This window comes from Leuresthes tenuis, unplaced genomic scaffold (genome assembly GCF_036924035.1).
Source record: "Leuresthes tenuis unplaced genomic scaffold, fLeuTen1.0.hap1 SCAF_1, whole genome shotgun sequence".
NCBI classification, from domain to species: Eukaryota; Metazoa; Chordata; class Actinopteri; order Atheriniformes; family Atherinopsidae; genus Leuresthes; species Leuresthes tenuis.
In genome coordinates this window covers 19,326,884-19,353,104 of record NW_027325355.1, presented here as the reverse complement: position 1 = coordinate 19,353,104, position 26,221 = coordinate 19,326,884, and the positions used below count along the sequence as shown (strand labels likewise).

The window sequence follows — 26,221 nt, the reverse complement described above, 5'->3', positions numbered from 1 at the left end:
GTCCAACACACAATGTTAGGCTGATATGTCTGGCCATGCCCAACGGGAACCAGGTTTTTTTAAAAAAGAGAAAGAAGATCAAACGAATCAGTTTAATTATCCCTCCATTTCTGACAAGTTTAAGAGGAACAAATTAACACTGGTCATTTTAAAGGCTCCTCACATCGTCTTTGATTGAATACCAGAACCACAAGCTGTGTGATTATTGAGTGTGTCTCAGACAGCTGAGTCAGTTATGATGGAAGGCAACAGGCTAAGATGTGAGCAGGTGTTTCTTCACACTCTTCACACACCAAGTTGCTCTTCTTTCATATTTGTTCATGAGACTCTGTGGGCCACCTATGGAGTGCACCATGTAATAAAAGTTGGCGTTTTTAGGGTGGCCGTGGTTAGAGTGGGTCATCCACTAACCAGAAGGTTTGTGGTTCGATTCCCAAAAGATTGGTGAACTGACAGCTGGAGTTCCACCTCCTTGTCATGGCCGAGGTGCCCATGAGCAAGGCACTGTGCTCACCGTGCTCCCCAGGCTGTGAATGGCTGCCCACTGCTCCAGTGTAAGGCATCTGTCTCTATGAGTGTGTGACCCTGTGCATGTGTGTGTCAACCTGGATGGGTTAAAAGTGGAGGACAAATTTTGTATGTATACATGACAATAAAAATCTGATCTTAATTTAAACTTTTCTTTTACTGTATTTTTGGGTTATCTGTGATTGGTGGACTAAAATTACACCTTGAGGAACAAATTAGCATTTTTCTGACTGAATATATTATCTTTATTAATCAAATAGACTCACATATTGCTTTAAACATGTTATATGTATCTGTACCTGGTATTAATGTTCATAAAGAACTGATTAGTTACTGATTAGTCTATTGATTGTTAATAAACATGACTGAAGCATGACCCTACATTTCTTTTTTAAATAGACCCTAAATCAACACCAACAAGAGCTAAAATACAAAAGCAATAAAGAAACACAAAATGACCTGCTTATATTCAATAAAGTGTGCTGTCATACTTTAAGTATAATAAATAATATTAACTTTTTTGTATATGAACTACATAAACACCCCATTTGATATTGATAAAGTCTAATTTGTTAGATGGTAAAACTTCCACAAATGTGCCTAAATATCAGCAAGTAGATTCACTTTTTACCTCTTGAGAGAGTTCTCGCTGGTACTATTAGGTGTGAGCATTTGAAACTGCATAAAAAAGACATGCTTGATTTTTTTCTGTGTTGTATACTTTCAGTATTACACCAAAGTCACACAGCATCATTATTTGTATCTATCCAAAGCAGAACAAAGTTCCTGAAACATAGATGCAGAGTTTTAAGCAGACTGAGTGTGGGATCAGACACAATCATGGACAACAATGATATACTTAAATGTTATTCAGTCAAATAATCATTCAGGTCATTGCAGCTGACACTGAACCTCTGCCTTCACTGTTCCAGCATGCGTTTGATACAGAGTCATCATCAGGCTGGAACAAAGGCAAATCAAACAGCACTAAGCCATTTTGCTGATATGTAAATCTACCTCATTTGGGTATCAAAGACTTGCCACACTCTGCACATTTTGTTTATCGATAAATACTTTGATGGGGCTGCAGCAAAGAATGAGGTCTACACTGCATCCAAATGGGGAAGGTAAGAGAAACCCTTCAACAACCGTACAAAGACCGTTTAAGCTTCTCACATTAATTAATCAAACACGTTCTCCTCAGATCACATTTTTTGAGGAGAAGAAATTCCAGGGTCGCTGCTACAACTGCAGCAGCGAGTGCACCGATCTGCACACGTACTTCAGCCGCTGCAATTCCATCCGGGTGGAGAGCGGTGCATGGGTGATCTATGAGAAACCCAACTACAAGGGTTTCCAGTATGTTCTCAGCCCTGGGGAGTATGCCGACAACCAGCAATGGATGGCCTTCAGCGACAGCGTCAAATCCTGTCGTCCTGTAAAGAATGTGAGAGTACTCCTGGAGTTATTAAGTGAAGTGTTTTACACCAATAAGGAAATGTTTTACAGCAGGACAGCGGTGCACAAGGGCACGGGACTGCTGAGCGCACGTGCCAAGCCAGCACGCAGAACACGCAGACATCAGGATGCACTTCTGGCAGCAGTTTAAATACAAGTTAACAAAGAAATCTAAGAGTTCAAAATCATGCAGTAAAAGCAATTAACAGTTGGACAAATTATTGCAAGCTGACTGCCAAAGCTCTCGTTTCTCTCAAGTCTGCAGTATTTCTTACAATGTAGGCCTGTAAATGGCTCTGTTCAGTCTGTCCAAACTGGATGGCAGTTCGCAGATGAACGAGGTGCAAAGTCAGACAGAGATACGTCATAGTGACCAGAAACATAATTCAGAATGTGTCAAACACAAGTAATGGTTTGCAGAGCTTTGTCATAAATATACTCTTGAAAAGTTCTTTAGAAATACAGAGTACCCTGAAAAGGGAGTTAGAGGAAAATTTGGCTAACAGCAGTCTTGACCGCTTTTGTCATTTGTCTGCAGGTGTACAGTACTGCATGGAAGCTGAGGCTGTATGAGAGGCCAGACTTTGGAGGGCAGATGGTGGAGTGCTCTGACGACTGTCCTGCAGTGTATGATACCTACAAGTTGCGCGAGGCCTACTCCTGTGTGGTGACAGACGGCGCCTGGGTGTTCTACGACCTCCCCAACTACAGAGGGCACCAGTACCTCCTGGAGCGCGGCGAGTACCAGCAGCACAGCGACTGGGGGGCGTCTTCGCCTGGTGTTGTCTCCCTCCGCAGGATCACAGAGTTTTAACCTTTAATCAGGACGCGATGCAAGACCTTGTCTAGATGCATATAATAAATAAATGAGAAGCAAACACTGCCTTCCTTCCTTATGGAGTTTTTGAAATATGTCTCACGGGACACAGCTGGTCTGCAGTTAAGACTGCTGTAATTGATGAGTGTTTATCTATATTACACTGAAAATGACAACTTTCTGAAGTCTCAGCTTTAAAACATCTAATGTAAAATGTGTATTTCTTCATCCCATTCCAATTTCTTTGCACGTGATTAACAAATCTTGGAAAAGAGGAGCAAGCAGAACACAAAGAAGGATGATGAAAGTAGCCTATTAAAAGAGCAGTTTGTAGGATTTCACATTTTTGTTAGAAATGACAGCAACTCGCTTCACCGTCTCCTTCCAGATGCAAAGAAGAAAGTTCTGTTAATGCAGGGGGGGAAAAAGTGAAAAGAAGCTGAACACATGCTCTAAGGCCAGTGTTTGGTGTGTCCATTCAGGGCTACTGTAGAAACATGGCACAAATTGTAATGCATAGGGCCCATCTTGCTGGCAGATATGAATGGCCTTTTAAAGGTAAGAAAATATTTTCAAATGTTCCACAGAGGAATTTTAAAGATAATTCAGTCTTAAAAGTTCACAACTGTTAAAGTAGATAGATAGATAGATAGATAGATAGATAGATAGATAGATAGATAGATAGATAGATAGATAGATAGATAGATAGATAGATAGATAGATAGATAGATAGATAGATAGATAGATAGATAGATAGATAGATAGATAGATAGATAGATAGATAGATAGATAGATAGATAGATAGATAGATAGATAGATAGATAGATAGATAGTTTATTGATCCCGAAGGAAATTCAAGATCAGAAGGACTTGTCAGTCGCCTTTTCTGGAAAGCTTATTTTCTGTAGTAAAAAATAATCAATTAAATGACCCATTCCACAAGGCAAAAGGAACTTTCCTGAATGTAAACAGTGTGTGACACATGATAAGATAATGTGTCCATTGTCTCTGGTGCCGTCCTCTCTTCCTGCTGTGTCACTGACTCAGTTCCACTCAAATGTCCTGTGGTGCCCTTGTTTTTGTCAGCACGCTCTGCTGCATCCAGAAGCTTTTGGGAGGTTCGTACTTTGCATTTGCATTGTCTAAGCAATCAGGAGTCACTGCTTCAGAACAATGTGATCAGTCTGGATAAATATTTGTATCACTGATTGAATCATCCAGTTCACACAAAGGAAATCATGTGCTTGGTTTTATTGTTCCAGGTTTGTATAAAGAGAATATATACAGACCTGGTTGCTTTAAGCTTTTTTTTTTTAACTCACCACACTTGTTAACAATAACTATGGAGAAGGTACTGTTTGTTTCGCATAAACACATAGTCAGTGCCTTCATATTCAATCTGCTTTAATCTACTATTCTTATCTACTTAAACTTTACAAAACACTCTTGCTTCTAGATCATCTTCTATGAGGACAGAAACTTCCAGGGTCGATTCCACGAGTGCAGCAATGACTCCAGCGACCTGCACACATACGTCAGCCATTGCAACTCCATCAAGGTGGAGGAGGGATTCTGGGTAGTGTACGAAAGACCAAATTACATTGGCTACCAATATGTTCTGAGCCCAGGACAGTATCCTGACTACCAGTACTGGCTGGGCATCAACGACACCATCAGGTCCTGTCGCATTATTAGGCATGTAAGTTAAAAGCTACCAGTGTTGTAGCCCAAGTTCTGTCAGTCAGGTGTTCTTTACATTTCTAAATGCTTTCAAAATCCAACTTGCAATAACTCTAATTTTATTTTGATTTCCTAAGTGAATATCATGTCATTGGCTTCACATGTTACAAGCTTCCTCCAGAGCTTAGCTGTGGTTACTTTGACATGTAAGGAGATTATATTTCTTTATTCGGGTCTATTTATTTCTTTATCCACATGTAAGAGACACTGTGTCATTTAGTGGATATCGCTTGACTATCACTATCTTCTTCTCAGGTGGAGAATTCATGGAGGATGAAGGTTTGGGAGAAGCCGAACTTTGAGGGCGAGTCAATGGAGCTGGCAGACAACACGCCTGTCCTCCAGGAGCTCTGGCAGAGACGAGACGTCCACTCTTGCAAAGTGTTTGAAGGGGCCTGGATCTTCTACGAGCACCCCAACTACAAGGGGCGCCAGTACCTGCTGGAGAAGGGCGAGTACAAACGGTACTTGGAATGGGGGGGCATACAGGCCAGTGTTGGATCAGTCCGTCGGGTTAAGAACCCGTAGCCATGCCATTCAAGAACTAAACATACAAAATGCTCAATAAGCATCTTTAAAAATAAATTCCTTATATAAAATCATAGACTGTATGATCATTTTCGCTGAATATGTGGTGTATTGAGTGCAAAATATTTAATGAGCATTACATCACATTATAATTTTCAACAGTTTGGGTGCAAAGCATATCTGTGTAAAAGGGTTTCTTTCCACTGCTGCTCACGCTGATTGGACAAAAATGTCCAAATCCCATTATAAAAGTAAAGTCTTCATTTTCCAAGAATTGTCCAAGTCATATGATGTACAAATTAAACTGACATAAGCGTATGCATTTAATGCAAAATTAGTAAATAAATCATACATCAATATCTAAGTAAGATGTGTCACTTCACATCTAACTGATGTCTATGAATGTAGAAGATGACATGATAACAACAGCACCATTTGGTGCATCTTAACCAAATCTTTTACTAAATTTTAAGCAAAATTCAGACCAGATTTCTGCATCAACACTTCAGCACAAAAAACGTGCTGAAACAACTGTGGAATCAGCTGACATGTTAATGGAGAGCTCATTTGAATGACAATAATTGTGCTGCTAATGCATTTCATCTGCCTTTATATAAAAGTGGACCACCAGGGATACAGTGTGAATGAGGGAGCTTTAATTTGATTGGCAGAGGAGGAAGGCAAGGTGACTATGGAACAAGCAGGGAAGGTGAGTACTGTACTGTGATAGTGCTGTAATGCATATAAGACCAAGTAGGGGATTGTTTTTTGGTATTCATCCTTCAAGACTTCAAACTACTGTCTGTCAAATGTGTTTACAATGAGTTAGTAAAAAAGAATGACTGTGTATAGAAATCATGCATCACTTTAAATGCAGGTTCTGGTTCTATCTGCCCAAAGTTATTCAGCTAAATACGTAAACCATTTGTTTTATGATGACTGAAGGTAGTTGACTCAGTGCCAATGTTTCCCTGGATTTAGGGATTCAGGGTTTATGGACATTTAGAAACACTTTTTCAGAATAAAGTCTGGTTTAGTGAACACTTATCTCATTTGACTCATCGGCTATCTCTGGTTTTTATTTTTTTATAATCCAGCAGACCTTTTCTCCGTTTTTAATTCTTATACAGCCAATGGAACTTCTTTTTCAAGCTTTTGCTTCTAGTTGAATCTGTCTAAACCTTCTACTCCGTTTGTTATGGCCATGGGTATCGCACCACCACTGATTATTGCAAGGAAAAATGCATGGTTGGCATTGTCTTTCTTTGTAGTGTCATTTGAATTTTCATTAAAAGATGGATGCAAAAACCCTTAAAAAGACTCTACAAGCTGAGCAGTGTTTCTGTCCTTGATGAATAAAAGTCAGATTTTCACTGTTTTGTTTTTGCTTTAGTGTCCTAAAACTGTTTAATAAAAATATCCAGCAGTATTAGCACAAGCTGTCCACAGGAAGAAAATAAAAGATTGAATCAGCTTCAGTTTGGGGCTAAAATAACAGGGAATTACTAGGAGAGGTAATCGTAGTGGGGAAAAAAGGCAGTTCCAGCAGTAATTATTTTTCAGCTGCACTGCTCACAAAATTAAAACCAAATTCTTGCTTGTAGATCATCTTTTATGAGGACAGGAACTTCCAGGGTCGTTACTATGAATGCAGCAGCGACTGTCCTGTGCTCAGCCCGCACTTCAGCCGCTGTAACTCCATCCGTGTGGAAGGTGGGACCTGGGTCATCTATGAGGGACCCCAACATATGGGCTACCAGTATGTCCTTGTGAGAGGGGAGTACCCCACCTACCAGAGCTGGAGTGGCTTCAGTGACACCATCCGGTCCTGTCGCCTTGTCAGTTATGTAAGTCCTGGAAAATAAAGGCTGAGAAAAGGCAGGGTTCAAACTCCACTCAAGATTATATAATGAGATTTTTTCTGTCATGTAAAACTGGGGCAAATTATATCACAGATGAGTCAATGAAATAGCTAAACATGAAAACGTGTCAACCTTTTGCTGGAAATTTAATTCCAGTCTCTTCATTTTCAAGTTACTGAGTTTCTCTGGGTTCATTGTTGGTTCACATTGTTAAATTTGATGGTGGATCAAGGGGATGTTAGATTAGCTAGATGGTGGAAACGCTAACAGCAACAAAATCAGCACCTCTAAAGCTCCCTTTTTAATAGGTATCTTGATTGCTCAATGTTCAAGTCATCCAGCAGGTACAGGATCCGCATCTATGAACGTCCAGATTTCAGTGGCCAGATGATCGAGTTAAGCGAAGACCTGCCCAACCTGCAGGACCGCTGGCGCTATCGTGACATCCACTCGGCTCATGTCCATGATGGCATTTGGGTCTTTTATGAGCATCCAAACTACAGGGGGCGCCAGTACCTGCTGGAAAAAGGCGAATACAGACGACACTCTGAGTGGGGGGCTCTCCAGCCGTCTGTGGGCTCTATTCGTCGTGTTATGGACTCTTAACTACACCTAAGATGACTCCTTAAACTACTTAACTTTAATTGTTCTCATCTTCCTCTTCTCACTCTTTCTAACAAAATCTCTCTCTGCAAATAAACCTACAAGTGTAGGCAAACTGCACCTGAAAGGGTTTCTTTTCGATTTGATTACATAACTTTCCAAAAGGTGAAAGGATCACGAGTACTGTTTGTGCTTAACAAGACAAGGTGTGCTTTATTTTCCCAAGGGAGAAACGTGTGCCTGTGATTCATCATGTTGGTTACTGGCTTAGCAGTAGATGCTATCATCTGATAGCTCGTGGTAAAGCCTAGAAACAAAAAGACCACTGATGATTCAGGGGTATTCACCAACAAGGACCCATGGAATGCCAGCAGCTATTGTTGTTAGATGGCAGCCTGTGCCAGAGACAGTGGAAAAATACAGCGGCGTGCTTCAACGCCACCCAGCTAGTGCACAGACATAACAACTACAAAACCACAACTGTGTTTGACAACAGTGGCAGTCTACAGATATTCTAAGCCAACAGCTAAATGAAATGACCACAGGTATGATAGAAGAGTCCGCAACAAAGTCCATCTGGAATGTCCTGAAAGTAACTTCTAAATTGTGGATTCGTTAGATATACCGGTGTGGTACTATGGTTGTAATTAATGGATATTATACAGTTGATAAATCACACTTTATTTGATCAATTATAAGCCATTAATAATAACAACTATAGGTTTGTTAGTTGTAAATAATCTAGCTTGTAACAAAGATCCTAATTTCTCTTCATTTTGACATTTCTGTCCTCACGTCTATCATTTCTTTTTCCTTACTTCCTTTTTTCCACTCCTTCTCACCAATTGGCTCTTGTTTTCACCTTCTATCACTCTCTCATTTACCTGATTGTGTTCACCTGTTCACTCCTTATTTAAAGACTGCACTTCCCCTTTCCTCACCTTTGTATGGGGTGGCAGTGCTGGTAAGAGCTTCTTTGTTCATTCACGCCTTCGCTTTGTTCATATTTCACATGGAATTTTATTTCTTTACAATGGACATTTAAACCTAATTTCAATATAAAATTCTGAGTTTTAACTTTATTTTGCTTTCTTTCAGATTTGATCACCCATGTGTTTATTTTTTCTTCCTTTCTTCGAGTGCTGAATTTATTATTGAACTCTTTATTTGATAAATAAACCCCTATTTGAGCATACTGTTCTTCGACTCCTGTCTGCCAGCATTCTCACCGATGCCCCCATGATGGTGAACATTTAATTCTGAACCTCCTATTCAACATAGCTGGTGTTTATTTTCCTGCAATAGGCTTCTGGGAAAGTGAGTTTGTATGGAAAATCTGTCAACTTTGTAAACATTTACCATTTTAAAGACTATTTAAGGGGAAAAAATAAAAAGCTTCTTTAATATTATAGTTAAGGATTTAAAACTTCAATTATCAGTCTGGGTCCCAGTAGAAGAAGAAAAACTTGCTTGTCACAAGTTAATCACTTGTTAAAATTAACTGCAGGTTGACTGTGTCTGAAAATGAAGGTAAAATATGTACTAAAATGTGACTAAAAGTACCAAAATTATCACAGGTGTTGCATGGTTACATTATTTTAATGCTGTATTGCACTACTACAAGTGCCACTTTCAGCTATTTCATAAGCTTTTTGTTTTATAAAAATAAATTCATATTCTAAAAATATGCATCACATTTTGTATTTTGTATACATTTTGCATTCATCTCTGTAATTTGGAACTGTGGCAAAATATAAATGTAAGATTATAATAGCATAAAAACTAAATGCTGTATAAACATGTGAAGAAGCAATTTATGGAATGATATAAGTGCCATAAAGAGTGACCGAAAAAGACTAAATGTATATAAATGTGTGCATATAGTACATGTATCAAAGTAACCGAAGATGACAAAGTTAAAGTAATATGCGGAAATCTATAGAAAAAATAAACAAGGAAAACTGGAAATTGTGGCATTAAACGTAGGACACAAGAAAAAATATTGCTATTTTGTTTTACTTGTTTTTATTATGTGCCAATTAATTTCTCTATATATTTCCAAAATTATTTCAATAAACTTTAGTTTCTTGATTTCTATAATTTTGTGTACATTTATACTTTATTTTTAAATTAAATGTTTTGGTGTTATTTCTGTCAGTGTTTTATCCAGCTTTTCCTTCATGTCAATGGTCTGCAGAGTTTCAGACCCCACCAACTTAAAAAAACATGCCAGTTGTCAGAGCATAGTTTGGGCTCTTTAAGGTTTCCCAACACTGACACCAGTGGTTTGTAAGTCTTCTCCTCTTTGTTCTGTGTTCTTGTGGGAGCTTGATTCTTTCTATTGTTTCAGTTTTCGGTTAATCTGTGTTAGATTCTTTTTTTTTTTTTTTTTTCTGTTCCTCATAATTTCCCCTAGATGTCCTCAGTTGTCTTGATTTGTTCCTGTTAATCACTCACCTGTTGTCACTCGCTTATCAGCTCTCCCTGTACCTGCAGCTCTCCAATCATCTGTCATTTGCCAGATCACTGACGTCTTCCAGTTAGTTCCTTCCATCTATTAGTCAGTCCACCAGTCTTCCTTGTAGGGGAATTATTTCTTGTTTGATTCAAATAAACCATCTTCATTTTACTGCCTGTTTTAGCCTAATCCCTCCAGAGGTCCACTTTATTCTTCAGGCAGAGATAAGGCAGGTTTTTGTTTTTTATCTGTTTTGTTTTCCAGTGAACACAGAAGTCATTCAATCAAGATGATGAAAACCGTGTGGGTTTGGGAGCTCTCCAGTGGTCTAATGGCTGTATTACAGGTAAAAAGAAACAAAGAAAGAAAACTTTCACATTTTAACGACAGAATATACTGTATGACTCTAAAAAAAAATTGGAAACAAATCCTAAAACTGCAAGAGTGTCATTGTCACTGGAATCAGAAGTTACTGGTGTGGACTTAAGAAGTGAAATCATCTAATTTTAACATAATAGTTTGTGCCATAAGTCGTCATTGTTACTACACATAGTCCCCACAAGTATATCTATTGCGCAGAGATACAGTCACAACAATTACTTAGTTTGGAGCATCTTACAGCTAAAATTTTGCAAACTAGAAGACACTAACTGCAGAATGCAAATAGTTTATCATGTCAATATTTCCTCAATTTTTTTTTTTTTAATTTCTTAATCTAAGATTTCAAAAGAAGATATAATGGATGAGTTAATAGACCTGAGATAAGGAGAAATATAAACTTTCAACACAAACTGCAGACACATTTGATAAGAAGCCGTAAGACTGCAGAGTGTAATATCCTGTGACAGGATGTGCTCTATTATATCATGCTTGTTGATCTGCCAAAAGGGAAGTTGGAATCAGTATTTGTTGTATTTTACACAGAAATAGACGTGTGGAGTCCTTGTAAACAGGAGACGTTGCAAATCAGTAACTTAGCTGCTGAGGTCAGCTCAGGTTTGAACTGGAACTTTTATCACACACAGATCCGTTCTGGCATCTCCCCACGCTGATCAAGCAGTTTCTAAGAAAAAAACAATCAGTGCACCTCTGCAGAAAAAAAATCCGCCTAGACAGGTCGTCCCATATGAAGTCATAAGGTGGGACTTCTTTTTAAACTTTAGGACCTTTTGCAAACCAACTTTCATAGCTAAAATACCTACATTAACCCTTTCCACTCCTTATTAGACAAACCATTCGTCTTGGTTACACTTTGGAGAATATGGGATACATTGCTGCTTTTCTCCTGAACTGCTTGCCAATGCAAAAAGTCCCTGCAGCTGCAGAACTGTGCAGTAACCGTGCTTTTGTCTTTGCATGTGTTTCAGAATAATCTCAGCCTGCATGTGCCAAGCTTGCATGATTCTTTGCCAAGTTTTGTTTTAAAGGTTTAGCTCAAATGTGATTTCTGTGCCATGTGAAAACGATAAGTCCTATGGTTTTGCAGTTTATAGAATCTTCTCAGGCCTTTGCAGAACAGGTTGATTGACATTCACATTCTTTGATTAATGAAAGGAAGTGATAACGCTCTGACATTACATTAGTCAGAAAGGAACATTGAATGGTACTGTATCAGAGCTGCTGCTGACTTTTAATCTTCTTATGTGCATATTTGGATTAAATTCTTGATAACGGCAGTTTTTGTATGCCGCCCATTGTGTCAAGCCATCAGTCATCGAGGAGGTGCTGTATGAGATTTATCAAATAATCACGTGGCGTGCTTGGCTCTCGCTATCCAGCTGCTGGTAATGAAGCCAAAAGAGATGAAAGAGGAATTAAAGGGGGGGGGGATTGTTCTGCCACCCATTTGACATGAACAGTAGTGTGTGATGTTGGATTGACCTAAAAACTTACAACTATTCATAATTTCTATTCGAGTCACCTCCAATCATTTCCAGTTCTATAAACTTATGGGGGGGGGGTTTTCTTCCCATTTAGCCCATGTTTGTACTAAACCCAATGTATATCTTGACTGTTCTACTGTGAAGTGATGCTTTTACCATGTGTTGAGTGCTTGAAAAAAATCTTTAGTACATACTGAAGCATATGTAAAGCATAAGTAAAAAGATGTTTTGATACCATTTTTTGACCTAAAACGTGTAAAATCATTCACTGGAAAAGGCAACTCATTAATGGATTAATGATCAAATGCTTTGTTGTCCAATGAATTATTTTTTTTTAAGTCTTTCAACACTGCCTTATCACATCTAAGATTAACATGGGACATGCAGAATGTGTTATTGGTTTGTTGTGCTTGTAACAGGACTCTGTTACATCAGAATCTCAAGGTATAACTGATTAAATACATTGAGTTTCCTATTATCTGTCAATCATTGATGCCAGAGTATTCACCATTATGCCATGATGACCAGACATATTCACAAGTACACATTCAGGTAATATGTGATTAACCGTATGAAAGATGTAAACACTGTGTTAGTGTAAATTTAGGACGAGGAGATTGACTGTATATCTGTTGTTTTATTATTCTGACTAGTGGCTCTGCACCTTTAAGATAGCAGTAGATTCATGAATGAAACGCAGCCATTCATTAAAAACCCAAAGAACGGACGTCAGAGCAGTCTCGAAGACGATTGGGCTGTTTTTTGAGTGACATTCTATGTTAGCCAATGGCAGTGCAGCACACTGTTCGGTTTAGATCCAGTTATCGGAGAGCTCTTCATTGACAAAAAAATGTGTTTATTCGAGGACCTGCAGGGGATGTAGGGGAGGAAATCCGCGTCGACTTGTTTTAATCACCCTGCGAGGAAACTTTACATACCAGGTAAGGGCCTTTTTAAATTATTCGTTCTTTAATGTTTACAACAGGCGGCACAAGCTCGGTTTACTAACAAAACGCGACATGGAGCGTCGCTTTTTTTTTTTTGCTTGCTTGTTGGCTGCGAGCGGAGCAGATATGGGTTTAGAGGCGAACGCCATTTTCTGAAAATCAAAGGCAATACTGCGTCCATTTCCCTGCATCTGTCATCTATGCATGGCGGTGTTTCCTGTTTTTACAGACTGCTAGCATTGTGAATCTTTCTGTTCTCTGTGGCAAATTTGTCAATGGTGAGCTGCCCTCTAACCGGCCCCACTCACCCGCCCCGCACCACCTCCTCCTCCTTCTGGGAGGATCAAGTTTCACTTCATTCAGAAAAACAAGGAGATCCCGTGAGTCTTTTTCTTTCTTGCGCCTTAAGCCAAACTCCCTTGGAAGTCTTAATTTAATGTTCGGCTTCTATTTAACATAAGCCAATCGCGAAACGCCATTTCTAGAGTCAGTAAAAATGATTGGTGTTGTTCCAGTCAATGAACCAGACTTAAAAGCCTACTTTTTGTTTGTGAATCACGCTGCATTCTTCAAACCAGAGGTTGGAGCAGAGGTGTTTACCCATGGAGGATAACAGGAGGACAAAGTGAAACGTTCATGTTACCAGAACGCCAGAAAGTCGATTTTTAAAAGTTTAGACTTTTAAAAATACAGAAACGAAATGATTATCATGTTAGCCCAGGTTAATTTAAGTCCAGTCAATTAGATATGCAGACTCTGTTCAACTTGCCTGTTTTAAAGGAGTACTTTCGCGTTCTCAATAATACACTTAATTTAATTTTTTAATACACTATGAAAAAATACAAATATGTGCCTCATACACATCAGGGCTTAGCTTTGGCCCCATTGATTCAGAGAGCCTAATGAGGCCAACACTGTGCAGCCAACGCTAAAGACGTCACATTTTATTGCTCTCTGCTTATCACCCACTCAAACATCTCTGCAGAGCGATTCCTCCTGAAGCTCATAATTCACATCACTTAGTGCAGGGGGGGGCAGCCTAAAACCTCCTGTAGGTCCATGAAGGTTAGAAAAACACAAGTCACGTGAAAAGGGTGGTTCTTTGGATGCAGGGGGTGGTCTTGGTGGAAAATGGAAGTCAAAGGCTTTTAGCTGATTGAGCCAATATTTTTAATGATAATCTGTTTTTTTTCCAGGGTGAAGAGAGCTGTAGCATGGATGGCTTTTATGACCAGCAGGTCCCCTTTCTGGTGCCCGAGAGTGTGAGTTAAAAACCTGACTAACATGATTCATGTATTCATCACAAGCAGGCCAAGAAATGATTTAGAAAAGAATGAATGGTGTTGTGTTGACGTGTCCTCTTACCTGTTATTGTAGAAAAGTCACACAGAAGAGGCGGAGAGATGTCTCAGTGACAGACGGCTGAAGTTTCTGGACACAGAGCTGGCTCAGGACACAGAAGGTAAATAAACTCAGTGTTATGTCTGTTTGTCTGGGAGGCGGATTGGTAAGTTGGTGCAGTGTGCCACGGGACAAATAATGACAATTAATGAAATAGAGATTTACGTAGTAGTAGGGCTGTATTTAATTTCACAACTGCTTTTCCAGAGCTATTTCAAGATCTGAGCCAGCTCCAAGAAATATGGATCGCCGAAGGTGAGATCTGCAAGCATCATATCAACACGAAAAAGCCAACATTGACCTAGTCAGCCATAATTTCCATGCATAATGCACAATGTCTTGCGTTGAATATTCAACGAGACAAGTCTTGACATCCTGTCTTTCTCCCTCCGACAGCTCAGGTTCCCGATGACGAGCAGTTTGTCCCAGATTTTCAGTCCAATAACTGTGAGTAACCGCTCCATCTCTTTCTTTTTATAGACTGTCGTACAACGAGGAGAAAATGTTCCGCAGTTAGAAACGATCATTATTCACACATCCTGGTGACAGTGTTTTTGAGCAGCGGATTTATCCTGAGAGAATAAATCCTTAGCAGGGCTTGAGTGTAGTTGATAAGCTATTAGAAACATTGAAATGGGCCACTCTATCTCCCATTCATGGCAAACATTGGTGCTGTCATTTGTATTGACCTCCATACTGCAAACACAACAAAAAACAACCCTCGGGTCTTTGTCCACCACAGGACAAATTGGAGGTCTTTTTCTTCTCTATGCCAAGGACCCTGCTGTTGCCCCATGTGGCCCGTGGATTAATCCCGCTGACCTGTCTGAATCTGCTCGCCACTATCACACGTGTAAATAAAGTTGTCAAATTTATCACGTAGATCTGGGCCTATTGCATCAACTGACCCTCAGACCCGCATGTAATGGAGCGTTGCCAAATAAGTGATAGTAGTCATGTGGATAGGAAATGGGAGTTATAAAATGGCCGTGCCGTGAAGTGTCACAGATAAGCTCGGAATTGAAATGGTACATTTAGTTCTGCAGACAAACACGTACTCATGTGTTTATTGGCGTTGTGGTGACAGCTGCCTCGACAGAACAACTCCAGGTTCAGACAGGGGAGCTGACAGTGAATGTGTCACAGATGGAAACATTGGTGGCCCGTTGTCGTCACTACAGCACACTGATGACAATCTAACTGCTGATTCCAGGAAGGGTGAGATCAGATGTGAGGCTTTTTAGTTTCTTCCGTGGGACTTGTGCTCACTGGAGTTAAAAAATCGACACGACGGGTTCATGAAGCAGCTTGTTTTACCAGCTGGACGTTGAATTTGGACATTTGGATCTGAGAGTTTGATATTTGTGTTTTTGCAGTAATGTTTCCGGGACCGCCTGTCACCAAAGTGAAGCGGGAGCCCAGGCCGACCAAAGACCTGTCTCCCTGCAGAACGGCTCAGGCTGCCATGTGCCTTTACAGTTACAGGTAGCAAATGAATGTAGGAAACCAGCCGAAAAGAGATGCTAACAGCGGATGAGCATTTCCTCACTACGCCTTCCTGTCGTTATCTCCTCAGTGCCTGTGACAACAAACCAGGTCCGACTCCAGCCTCCACACCTGCAACACACCACCACCCTGCTGGACCTCCACCCTTACAGAGACAGCTACAGCCGTCTCCCCCACAGCTGACCAATCACTGCTCCCCGAGCCGCGCTCCAGCCCCCAGCCCCTCCCACCATAACCTATCACAGCCTGACCAAAACCGTCAGTTTGCTCTGCCGCGTCCCCCCATCAGCTGCTCCAGTGCCTCCTTCAACGCAGAACAAAGGTGAGCTCTGATTATCCCTGAAATGATTTAAGCTCACCGATGTGATCGCAGGCAAACCCTCTGATTTTCCTTTCTTCTAAACTTCAGGTTCCAGCGGCAGCTGTCGGATCCCTGCTTGCCTTTCTTGCCCCCAGATAAAACCCCAAACACACTGTACCACCACTCGACCTGCGACGGCCGGCCGCTGTACCAGCGCCACCTCTCCGAGCCCCTCGTTCCCCACGCCGCTCGAGGTTTCAAACAGGAGCTGGTGGACCCACGATATCCAGAGCTGGGGCCTGCTGGTCAAAGTCTGGTCCAACCCCAGACCGCCTTCAACCACGTCACGATCAAACAAGAGCCAAGAGACTTCGGCTTTGACCCAGGTGTGTGTTAGATTTTTGTTAATGTAGCATTTACTTGGAGTTGTAATAGAAGTGGTGGGGTCGATGACTTGCATCTTCTTAATGTATGTATGTCATCTTCTAGAAGCTCAACCCTGCCAGTCATCATCGTTTGGGAAGTCTTCAGTTTTGTTCCAGAAAAACACTCATGGTGAGTTAAAGCGTTCGATGCTTAAACAAATGTCTCCTTTTGTCAAAGCGACCACAACTGACACGTACACGTTCGGCCCAATAGGATTTGGTGTTGACAAAGAGCCTCTTTTGTACTTCGATGACACTTGTGTTGTGCCAGAAAGGATGGAAGGTAAGCTGCTGACACTGATTAGTGCCCACTTGAATTGAGTGTTGGTTGATAAAGAAGTTGAAGACCAAAATATGCCTGTTGTAGGAATGACCTCGGTGTGTCCTGTTTGCTTCTGTAACCAGGTAAAGTGAAGCAGGAGGGTTTGCCGTACCAGCGCCGTGGCTCCCTGCAGCTCTGGCAGTTCTTGCTCACGCTGCTGGACAACCCAGCTAACGGACACCTGATCGTGTGGACAGGTCGCAACATGGAGTTCAAGCTGATTGATCCCGAGGAGGTGGGACTTTCTAAGCAGCTTCGGGAGTCTTTATTTTGCTTTGGGGGAAAGGCAAGATGTTTTATGGAGATATATTCCTCTTTTTGGTACCCAGGTGGCTCGGCTGTGGGGGATTCAGAAGAATCGACCAGCTATGAACTACGACAAGCTGAGCCGCTCACTGCGCTACTACTACGAAAAGGGCATCATGCAGAAGGTAAAGGCGAGTCATGTTTTCCTCTCATCCTTTTCTTTTCTGCAATGGAAAGAAAATAACTTTATATTTATCTACTGAAATGTTATCTTGTTACAAGTTAAAATCTACCGTAAATTCCAAACTATAAGTCGCTACTTTTTCCCAGGCTTTGAGCACCGCAGCTTATAATACGGTGCATCTGTTTTTTGTTTTTTCATGTCGCCAAAAACATTTTTCCTCGTAACATTAGACCAATAAAATTAACGAGTAGTTCACGGTGGTCCAATGAAATTGTGTGATAAATCAAACCCACGTACACTGCTAAATTATTGTAACTCGGTCATTTGTACTTAGAAGATGACTTTGATGGTTTTAGTGCGCAGGAGGAAGATGAAGAAGGCGATCAATGACTTTTCCTGGTAGGCTGTCTTTTGTTACCAGCAGTGTTACAGGCACTGTTCAGGGTAAAAAACATTTGCAGTATGTATTTGTTTATGTTACCATACACATTTAATTAAAAGTTTAACATCTTTCTGTGTAAATATCTCATTACAATGTGGACACCTGCGGCTTATAATCCGGTGCAGCCTGTACAAGTACAAAATGGATGTTCTTTTTCAAATTAGGGTGCCGCTTATATTCAGGTGCGCTCTATAGTCTGGAATTTGCAGTAAATATTTTCCCATATTTTGAGAAATTTGCTTCATATTTTGAGCACAAATGAAGGGTCACATGATCAGGTTTAACATCCAGTGGATGTCATTAACTCTGACTGCTTTCTCCTGCAGGTGGCTGGGGAAAGGTATGTCTACAAGTTTGTGTGCAGCCCAGATGCGCTTTTCTCCTTGGCATTCCCAGAAAACCAGAGGCCAAATCTGAAGGCTGACCTGGACGCCATCCTGCCCCCCAGCGAGGAGGACGGCCTGCCCCTGCCCAGCTATGAGGAGGAGGGGCCTTTCCTGGTTGAAGGAGCTGAGCAATGCATGCAGGGACTGGCTTTTCCTGACAGCTACCCGTATTAGAGCCCACAGCCTGGCAGCTGAGGGGAAATGGGGAACCTAAAATTACTGAGCAGTGTTTGCTGAGATATATGCACTTGCATTATCGGTCACAAAAACAGGATTCCTTCGCCAAGAATTGCATTATTTTTTTATTTTTTCTGTAAAACTAGGATTCAAGCAGAGGCTGAATATCAGTGAATCTCTGACTGTTAAACTCCAATAGAAAAAACGTTGTTTTGTTGTACTCATTAGAAATAAAGTGTTATGACGTGTTAATGGATGTCTAACAAAGAGGTTTCAACGCTAAACGTTCAAATACTTTGAGGAAAAAGTCACAATATTCAAATAAACAGATCAGAAGTTGTAGAGTTATAGCTGCAAAAATGTCCTTTTTTATTTTAAAAAAGGCAAAAATAAATCTCTATTTGTCCTGATTGTGGCTCTACACTCCAAAGAGACCCTCTTTATTTCTCAAGGTGTTTCAACGTCCCCTGTGAAATCCCAGCTTTCTTTCCTGGTTATTATGGTGACTTTGCAGCATTTGTCAACTCTGGGATCTGTTTTGCAACCAAAAAGCATCTCGAAAGCCATGGCACTCCTTAACTAATTGACTTATAAGTAGTTTTTGGGGTAAAAGGTTTAACTCCTTGAAAGGGACACACTTGTATTTTCCAGACCTTATAATCCTGAAATATCCATAATGAAATGTCTTTTTGAGTACTTTTGTCTTGATTTCAAAGCTAATATTTTTGGCCTTATGTGGTATATAAGTATATATACTTGTATGTTTTTCCTATACCAGTTTATGATAAAGGTACTGCTTCTATTTTTTGATTCTGTAAAACTGCCACTCAGATGCCAATAACAAGCATGGACTTTCTTCCAAATGGCTCACCAGTTATTATATACTAAGATAGTTTTCTGCAATTTGTATAGTTGGTTTGCTTCACTGTGTAGAAAGAGTGTATAATTATATATGGATATATTTTTGCTAAAGGCTGTGTTTGCTTGCTAATGTGTTGCTCTCCAAGGATGCATGACGCATGTAAGTGTGAGTCCTGCAGACAGAATTTGAACGTAACAATATATTTTCCTATGTGAGCACATGGTTGTAAGAGATACTGACACTGGTGTGACTTCTACCCTCAGATACTGTATGTGTGCCTTCTGTTGATCTTTACTGATATGATAAACTATTTTACTCTTTTCTTTTGCCTCGCTTCAGATCCCTGCGATAAACCGTTTTCATGACTTGATACAAAATGTTTTAACCTGCCTCCTGCAGGTTGTAAAGAGAAGGGATGCACACAGACTGAAACGGGCTATTTAGTGATGTGCGACATTTTTTTTTAATGCTATGAATTGTGTTTCTCATAGTATCTCTAACATAGATGTTTGTTGTTAAATTCATCGCTTACGCTTCATACCACCCTGAACACGCCTGAAACTTGGATTCTTCCACTTCCTGTTTTTTCAGACTAGTCTTTCGTCTGGATTAGCTTGAATATAAACACATTTTAGGTAATTGCACTCTGTAATCAAATAACTGACTTTGAATATATATATATAAAAAATAGATAAAGAGAATACATTTTTTTTATCTTGATGTGGAAACTGACCTTTTTAACTTTATCTTCCTATTTTTTTTAATTTTCTTTAGCTAAACACCTTCCATGTTTTGTCCCTTTTATTCCTCCATAGAGGATTAACCTCATTGTTAATCATTGTTCCACAGTCAGGTCAAAAAGATGTTCAGGTTTCATGAAACTGTTTCTGCTGGGATTCAAAACTTAATCTCTAAAGATTTCACCTCTTAATTTCCCAAATAACATGTTTAAACTGCATATTGTGTTCAAGGATTGAATAGTCTCAACATGCACAATGTCAGGTGGGAGCCAGGTTTTATGAGATTATCATATTTAACAGTATTGGAGCATGTGTAGAAAAATCAGAGGACCTCTGATTTTCTGCAAACTCTTTAATTCAAACGTTATTAGGACAAAAACTATCAGAATGTTTTACATGGATTTGGTTTATTGTGGAGCAATTAATCATTTTCACTATACCTGGGTACCTCTATAACAGCTGCTGAGTTGGTGGTCAAAGCCAAGTACATCTGAACAAATATTACTCACATTTCATCCTCAGCGTGATTTTATTAACTTGATATTTGAAGGCCACAGGTCCAAAATTCTGAATAACAATCAATTGATGACCTTGATGTCATGAAGCAAATCTCCAGCTCGCGTTTGAATGAGGCCGAAGACAGCCAGACATCTCTGTGCCGACTCCTGCAACATCAACAGCTTCTTTTGTTTGGTCTACCTCTGAAAGGTCTGTTGTCTCAGAGCTGTTCTGTGCACGGCCAAACAGCTGGACTCTGTCTAAGATCAAGATCCATTTAAGGCCCGAAATGCTCCAGTTTACGTTTCCAGAGACTCAAAGACAGAGCTCACTTAAAGGGATTCAAGGCTGGAATAATGGATGTTCCAGCAGAGACAAACTTATGAATATATTAAAAGGTACCCAGAGCTGCATTGTTATTTTAAGATGTCCCATAACAACAACATACACAGTCTGGTTCTCAGTCAGCAGCTTTTAGGCGTACGTGCAGATTAAAACATGCTGCCAGCGTCTTTTCCACATTCTTTTGATGTCTTCCTCATCACAGCTCCAGAGTGCTACCCAGGGGGACATCGAATTCTGCGTAATCCTCATCGCAGTGTTGACTTCGACTCCATAGAGATCCAGAACATGGCCATACAGGACCTGATCTGTGACCACTCACTGTCGCCCGACTGGTACAGATTCATGATCAACAATAAGCCGGCAGAGATGCTGACCACCTGCGTTGAGGTAAAACTCCACAATCTGTCATTTGTGCGTCCTGATGTCCTAAAGACATCAAACATTGTTTGTGCAAACATGTCATCTGCAGCAGGCTGGTGTAATAAGCACCTCTAGCCCAGATGCAGGGTGTAATAACCCCGTTCCTGTAGATAATGATTGTCTGGGCCACTGCAGATGAACCGCCGTGGTACTCAGGCTCCAGTGTGGCTGTCGCTGAAGGACCCCTCAATGCCATGGCCCGGAGAGGTTCGCCAGCTCTCCGCCTGCACCACCTGGCAGTTCTTCCATGGCACGGCCAAGGACTGCTGCCTTTTCCGCATCCCCATCACTGTACGGAACTGCGGCAAGTTCCTCGTCTACTATCTGCAGCCAACGCCGGGCTGCATGGGATACTGTACCAAAGGTTTCTAAGTGTTCTTACAGTTCCATTCTGTTTTTCCTGCTTTAAAATTAGTTTTCTTTCCAAAGTACTAAGATTAAACTCTTGAGCATTAATATTGCATCAGGCAGGAATCCACACTGAAGCCCTTCTCTCTGGTGGAGATGGATGGCGTTCACTTCAGGCTCGGACAAAAGATAATTCCTGCCAGACTGTGCTGAGAGCTTCAGCAGAGCACATGTGGAGGATTTGACCCCTCCAGCGGGAAACGTAAGCCTTGGATCATGCCGACCTCTTTTCACCCGGGTTCAGCCTCACAAAGTAAAGGCAGAGAAGCAATATGTGTCACATCTAGTTAAGAGAAAGCAAGCAGGAATATTAAGGAATCTATTTCAGACAGACAGATCATGTGTAAAGCTGTTTGCTGTGTTGATTTTATGGGAGAATTTAAAGAAAACAAGGAGATAAGAAGAGAAAGAATGAAAGCAAACAGGGCAGCTACTTTTGGATGTTTCACCATCTTTGTTCTGTTCCAACAGAAGTGGGCAACTCTTGGTATTAGCTTCATATTTTCTTTCTGAGTTGACCATTATTGAATATCAGAAAAACACAAAATTTGGAAAAAATAAAAATGGTACTGGGACTGGAGTAAGTGTATCGGACAGTCAGACCAGAGATCATCACATACAGAGCAACTAACCCAGCAAGAGAGGAAGGAAAACTGGGATTTAAGATAGAGTTAAGAGTTAAGAAATGACAGTTTGGGAATCATCTTTGTGATTTGAGGTACAGTACTGTGCAAAAGTCCTGATCCAGCCCTCATGTCTTTATGTTTTCCTTCCAAGCAGCCAGACTTTCTTGTGATCTTTTAAAGTGGTCTTGATCAATAGTTCTCCAGGCTTTCTAAAGGTCGGCTGCTTTTTTCACTCATTTGCAGTCCAGTTTTCAGAGGAATGTGTTTGTTAAGCCAGTTAACTCTGACCTGTGAGTCACTCAAGCATAAAGAAGGCCCCAAACCTAAGGGATGAATCACAGTGACATGATCGCATGACAGACTGTAAAATACACACTAGTTTCAGAAAAAAGGCTGAAAATGTATATTCCCATTGATTTCTTCTGCAACAGCTCCAGTCCTGACGACGTTTGCTTCAAGATGATGTTGACAGTTTCCACTCCTGACAGGAACAAAAATGTCCTCATTAAGGGGAATGAAGCTTTTTTTCCAGGGAGAGATGGATGGTTTAAATTCTGTCCATCACATCCTGTTCCTCAGTGTGTTCCTACTTTGCTGCCATTATTACTATTGGTTCATGTGTTGACATAGAACAGACAACTTAGTAAAGAAGTCATTGTAAATTGGATCTTTAGGCACTTTGTTACGAGTAGCCTGTCACAAAGACACATAATTTGTTCCCATTTCTTTAGTTTCATCTATGAAAAACACCAAAGATAACACAGTTTGACAGACAGAAAATAGGATTTCTGCAGCAACAAGGTGATTCCCAAAGAGCTATTAGCTGAAAACTTGGCATATATCAGCATGGTGTGAAGCGTGTCCTTAAAACATTTGAGGAAACTGGACAAGTGGAGGACAAAAGAAAAGGTTTCAGGCCTAAAAAAACTATCTGAACAGTATCTGAAAGTGATGTCCTAAAGAAAGAGGAAAAAATACAGCTAAGACCTGACACAGGATCTGAGAGATGCATCTGGACCTACAGCTGATCCATCTACTGTTGGCCCAAGCCTCATCAGAAATGGTCTCCATGGAAGGGTGGCTGTCAAGAAGCCATTCTTAAGGAAGGGAAACAGGGAGAAAAGGCTGAGCTATGCCAAATTACACAAGAAGTGGACTGAAAATCAGTGGCAACAGGTCTTATGGAGGGATGAATCCTCCCCAGAGCTCAACATTATTGAAGCAGTGTGGGATCATGCTGACAGAGAACAGAACAAAAGGCAGCCAACATCCAAAGAAGAGCTTTGGGATGTCCTTCAAGAAGCCTGGAGAACTATTCCTGAAGACTACATGAAGAAATGACAGAAAGCTTGTCTCAGAGGGTTCAGGGATGGAAAATAAAGGAGCTCCTTCATTAGAAAGATACAAATTATTATAAAATGATACAATTATTAGAATGATACAAACTTTATGTTTGTCCTATTGTCAATAAACTACTGAACCCGTTTCCTGATTTATTTTATCTACAACCTTGTCTAAAACACATAGCAGCTCACCTTCAATCTACAATATGATTTCAGTGACTGATAAATGTAGAATTAAATTTAGTCAGACCAGTGATCAAGAGTTCCTGAACGCAACATCTCAGATTCTCTTTAAAACCCTAAAAATGCTGTTAAACTATTTCTCTTAATGTGGGAGTGGTTTTTTTGTACACCCGTGTCTCTACATGAGTTGCTGGGCCTCCCTGAGGCCTGCTGTCAGAATCATACTGCAGGTCAGAGTTTAGCGAGACCTTCTAAACCTTAAAAGCTTTGGCTTTTCTCACTCTGTCATGTTTGGTTAGGAGACATTTCCCAGAGAGTGAGGTGTCTCTGAGTCAATGTCAGTTTGCTGCGAGGAAAGGGCCTGTTTTATCCATGTATGAGTGATTACAGTAAACACACCGCTCATCACCACTGTACAGGCTCATCTTCATCTCTTCTTTAATGCAGGATGAAAAACAAACTGCTCCTGGAAACTGAGCCGCCAATTACAGAATTGTTTTTTGAACAAAAATTAGTTTAAAGGTTCCAGCGTGGACAGATATGTTCTATGTTATAAAACTTAACTATTTTCATTAAAACAGTTAACAGAAATAGAAATTGTGTGTATTTTACAGGTTCTAGTCCAATGTGTGGGTGGAAAATATCACCTTCAGTGGCTAACGTGATGAAATGAAAGCTGACAGCTTGGTGAACTGTGAGGAAGGAGTGAATAATGAGGTGGAAGAAGAGGAAGGTGAGTACTAACTCAAGGCCACTTTGGTGGTGGAAGTCTACATTTTTAGACAGGGACTTAATCTCTAAGGTTTGTTATGGTGTTTAGGCACATTTATTTAATTGTAAAACGATAGTACTCGTCCCTAAAATCACATTTTAGCAAAAGAAGAGTTATTTGAAATGTTTTCTTTAGATTTAAAGCATGTAGACCATGGATAAGAACAAACAACAGTTGTGGATCCATCGCCAGCACACATCTGTACATCTTCAACTGTTAAAACACCAACATGTGGCTCCAGTTGTTGCTTCATCCTCTAAAATATCGAACCCTGTCATTATTGAAGATTAGATTTAAGTTAAAAGATTCTTCAACTGTTTTCTTCATTGTTCAGAGTAGACATAAAGTCTCTCATCTCGCATGACCACACCTCACTGCCTTCTAGTGGATATTAGAAAAGGAAAACTAGTTTCACGATTCACGTCTTCTAAATGATAACTCCAAGTAAAAACAAAACAACCAACATCAAATATGTGGACTTGGAATATCTTATATACAAAAAATAGTAAATTTCTTAAGAAAAATACGTTGTATTACAAACATAAATATAGGATTTTAAAAAAGCGTTTACAATTATTTTGGAGGCTTTTATTTTTATGTCCTCACCGGAGGTAATATCTAATTGCGTAGCTGCTAGCTTGACGATCTCTCTGCATCTGTCTCTATACTTCCCCCTGGTGGTTATAAGCTGTAACTACACCATCAAAGTCAGTAGTACGAACATTGAAATGTGGTAAATCTTTGCAGGAAAACTATTTCTGACAGCAGTTTCAGAGCAGTCGCCACCTTCTTCTTAACCAGCTCCAACATGATTGACTCGAATTTTGCCACAATATCAGTTCGTTGTTTGTCCATCATTACTTTAATGATACGTAGCATCTCTTCATTAGCGTCTCAGGTGACGCGGGCTCCGAGGGCTGGTGTTGCGGCCTGTTCTGTCCGGACTTCGTTGACTCATTCTTCGCACCACAATAATGTGGTTCCGACTCTCAAAATGCAGGTCTGTTATAAAACATTCAATCACCTTGAATGTGGAGACAGTTGACAAACTTCGAATGATATTAAAACTATATCATAAGCACATTCCCGAGGAGCGGCCGAAAAACACGTCATCGTTCGTGTCTCCGCAGTGCGCCCCCGTGACTTTCACTCCTGATCGCAGCAATAAAGATGCAACAAACATGCAGATTGCACAAACATGTTGACTGTGTCGCACGTAGATTGATCTGCCTCTTTATTTCACATTCTGTTCCTTGTTGGATGTATTTTTTTTACTCCAACATTATAGCTGCTTGGATATCCAGCAACACAGTTAAACACGCATTTTATTCAGAATTGACTAACAATAGAAATCACTAAACGTTCGATTTTATTTAGTTCTGCATTACATTTACTTTATATATAATTACTGTCTACGCGTGTACACAAACAGACAACTAAAGCATGTAAATGTATGAAAACCCTGTAATGTCCACATCTTTTCTCTTTAAATCATGTGATCAGAGCAATCTATACATTTCACACAACAGTAAATATTTTCCAACTCTTCCCTCTGAACATGAAAGCATCACAGAAGAAGGTAACATGGAAAACTTAGCCAGCTACTCATTTTAAAGATATGTCAAATGTTGTCCATCTGTCTGGAGGACATCCCCAAATTCATCTACCACTTCAAAAAAGCTCATTTTCACACCAGCGTTCACAAATACAAGCATGTACTGAGAGAAAGAGGAAGAGTCTCTGCAACATCTGGATCCAAACAACAGCAGTGAGGAAAACCGGCTGAGACATTCAACGTTTGGAACTTTCA

The 26,221-nt window shown here is 40.3% G+C and overlaps 4 protein-coding genes across 6 annotated transcripts; all 4 read left to right on the top strand.

The window, feature by feature from the left end:
• Positions 1-1,646: 1,646 nt before the first annotated feature.
• On the top strand, positions 1,647-2,800 carry LOC140315117 (gamma-crystallin M2-like). Of its 2 annotated transcripts, none has more exons than XM_072393197.1 (3): positions 1,647-1,655; positions 1,733-1,966; positions 2,525-2,800. In XM_072393197.1, exons 1-3 carry the CDS (start codon positions 1,647-1,649, stop codon positions 2,798-2,800), a joined length of 519 nt encoding a protein of 172 aa, XP_072249298.1. The 2 variants fall into 2 exon arrangements, with proteins under 2 accessions (XP_072249298.1, XP_072249297.1); XM_072393196.1 differs by having other exon boundaries at positions 1,733-1,975.
• A 1,345-nt stretch (positions 2,801-4,145) lies between these two features.
• On the top strand, positions 4,146-5,071 carry LOC140290974 (gamma-crystallin S-1-like). Its single transcript, XM_072379383.1, has 3 exons — positions 4,146-4,154; positions 4,260-4,502; positions 4,799-5,071. The coding sequence occupies exons 1-3, from the start codon at positions 4,146-4,148 to the stop codon at positions 5,069-5,071; spliced, it is 525 nt and encodes a 174-aa protein (XP_072235484.1).
• Positions 5,072-6,269: 1,198 nt separating this feature from the next.
• LOC140293619 (gamma-crystallin M2-like) lies at positions 6,270-7,539 on the top strand. Its single transcript, XM_072379545.1, has 3 exons — positions 6,270-6,284; positions 6,676-6,918; positions 7,267-7,539. The coding sequence occupies exons 1-3, from the start codon at positions 6,270-6,272 to the stop codon at positions 7,537-7,539; spliced, it is 531 nt and encodes a 176-aa protein (XP_072235646.1).
• Positions 7,540-12,708: 5,169 nt separating this feature from the next.
• LOC140314841 (ETS translocation variant 5-like) lies at positions 12,709-19,398 on the top strand. Of its 2 annotated transcripts, none has more exons than XM_072393193.1 (13): positions 12,709-12,818; positions 14,021-14,086; positions 14,202-14,286; positions 14,433-14,480; positions 14,622-14,672; positions 15,602-15,710; positions 15,802-16,053; positions 16,141-16,418; positions 16,522-16,587; positions 16,672-16,740; positions 16,863-17,014; positions 17,109-17,210; positions 17,978-19,398. In XM_072393193.1, exons 2-13 carry the CDS (start codon positions 14,039-14,041, stop codon positions 18,209-18,211), a joined length of 1,494 nt encoding a protein of 497 aa, XP_072249294.1. In that variant the 5' UTR covers positions 12,709-12,818; positions 14,021-14,038; the 3' UTR covers positions 18,212-19,398. The 2 variants fall into 2 exon arrangements, with proteins under 2 accessions (XP_072249294.1, XP_072249295.1); XM_072393194.1 differs by having other exon boundaries at positions 12,713-12,818; positions 17,109-17,216.
• The last annotated feature ends 6,823 nt before the right edge of the window (positions 19,399-26,221 follow it).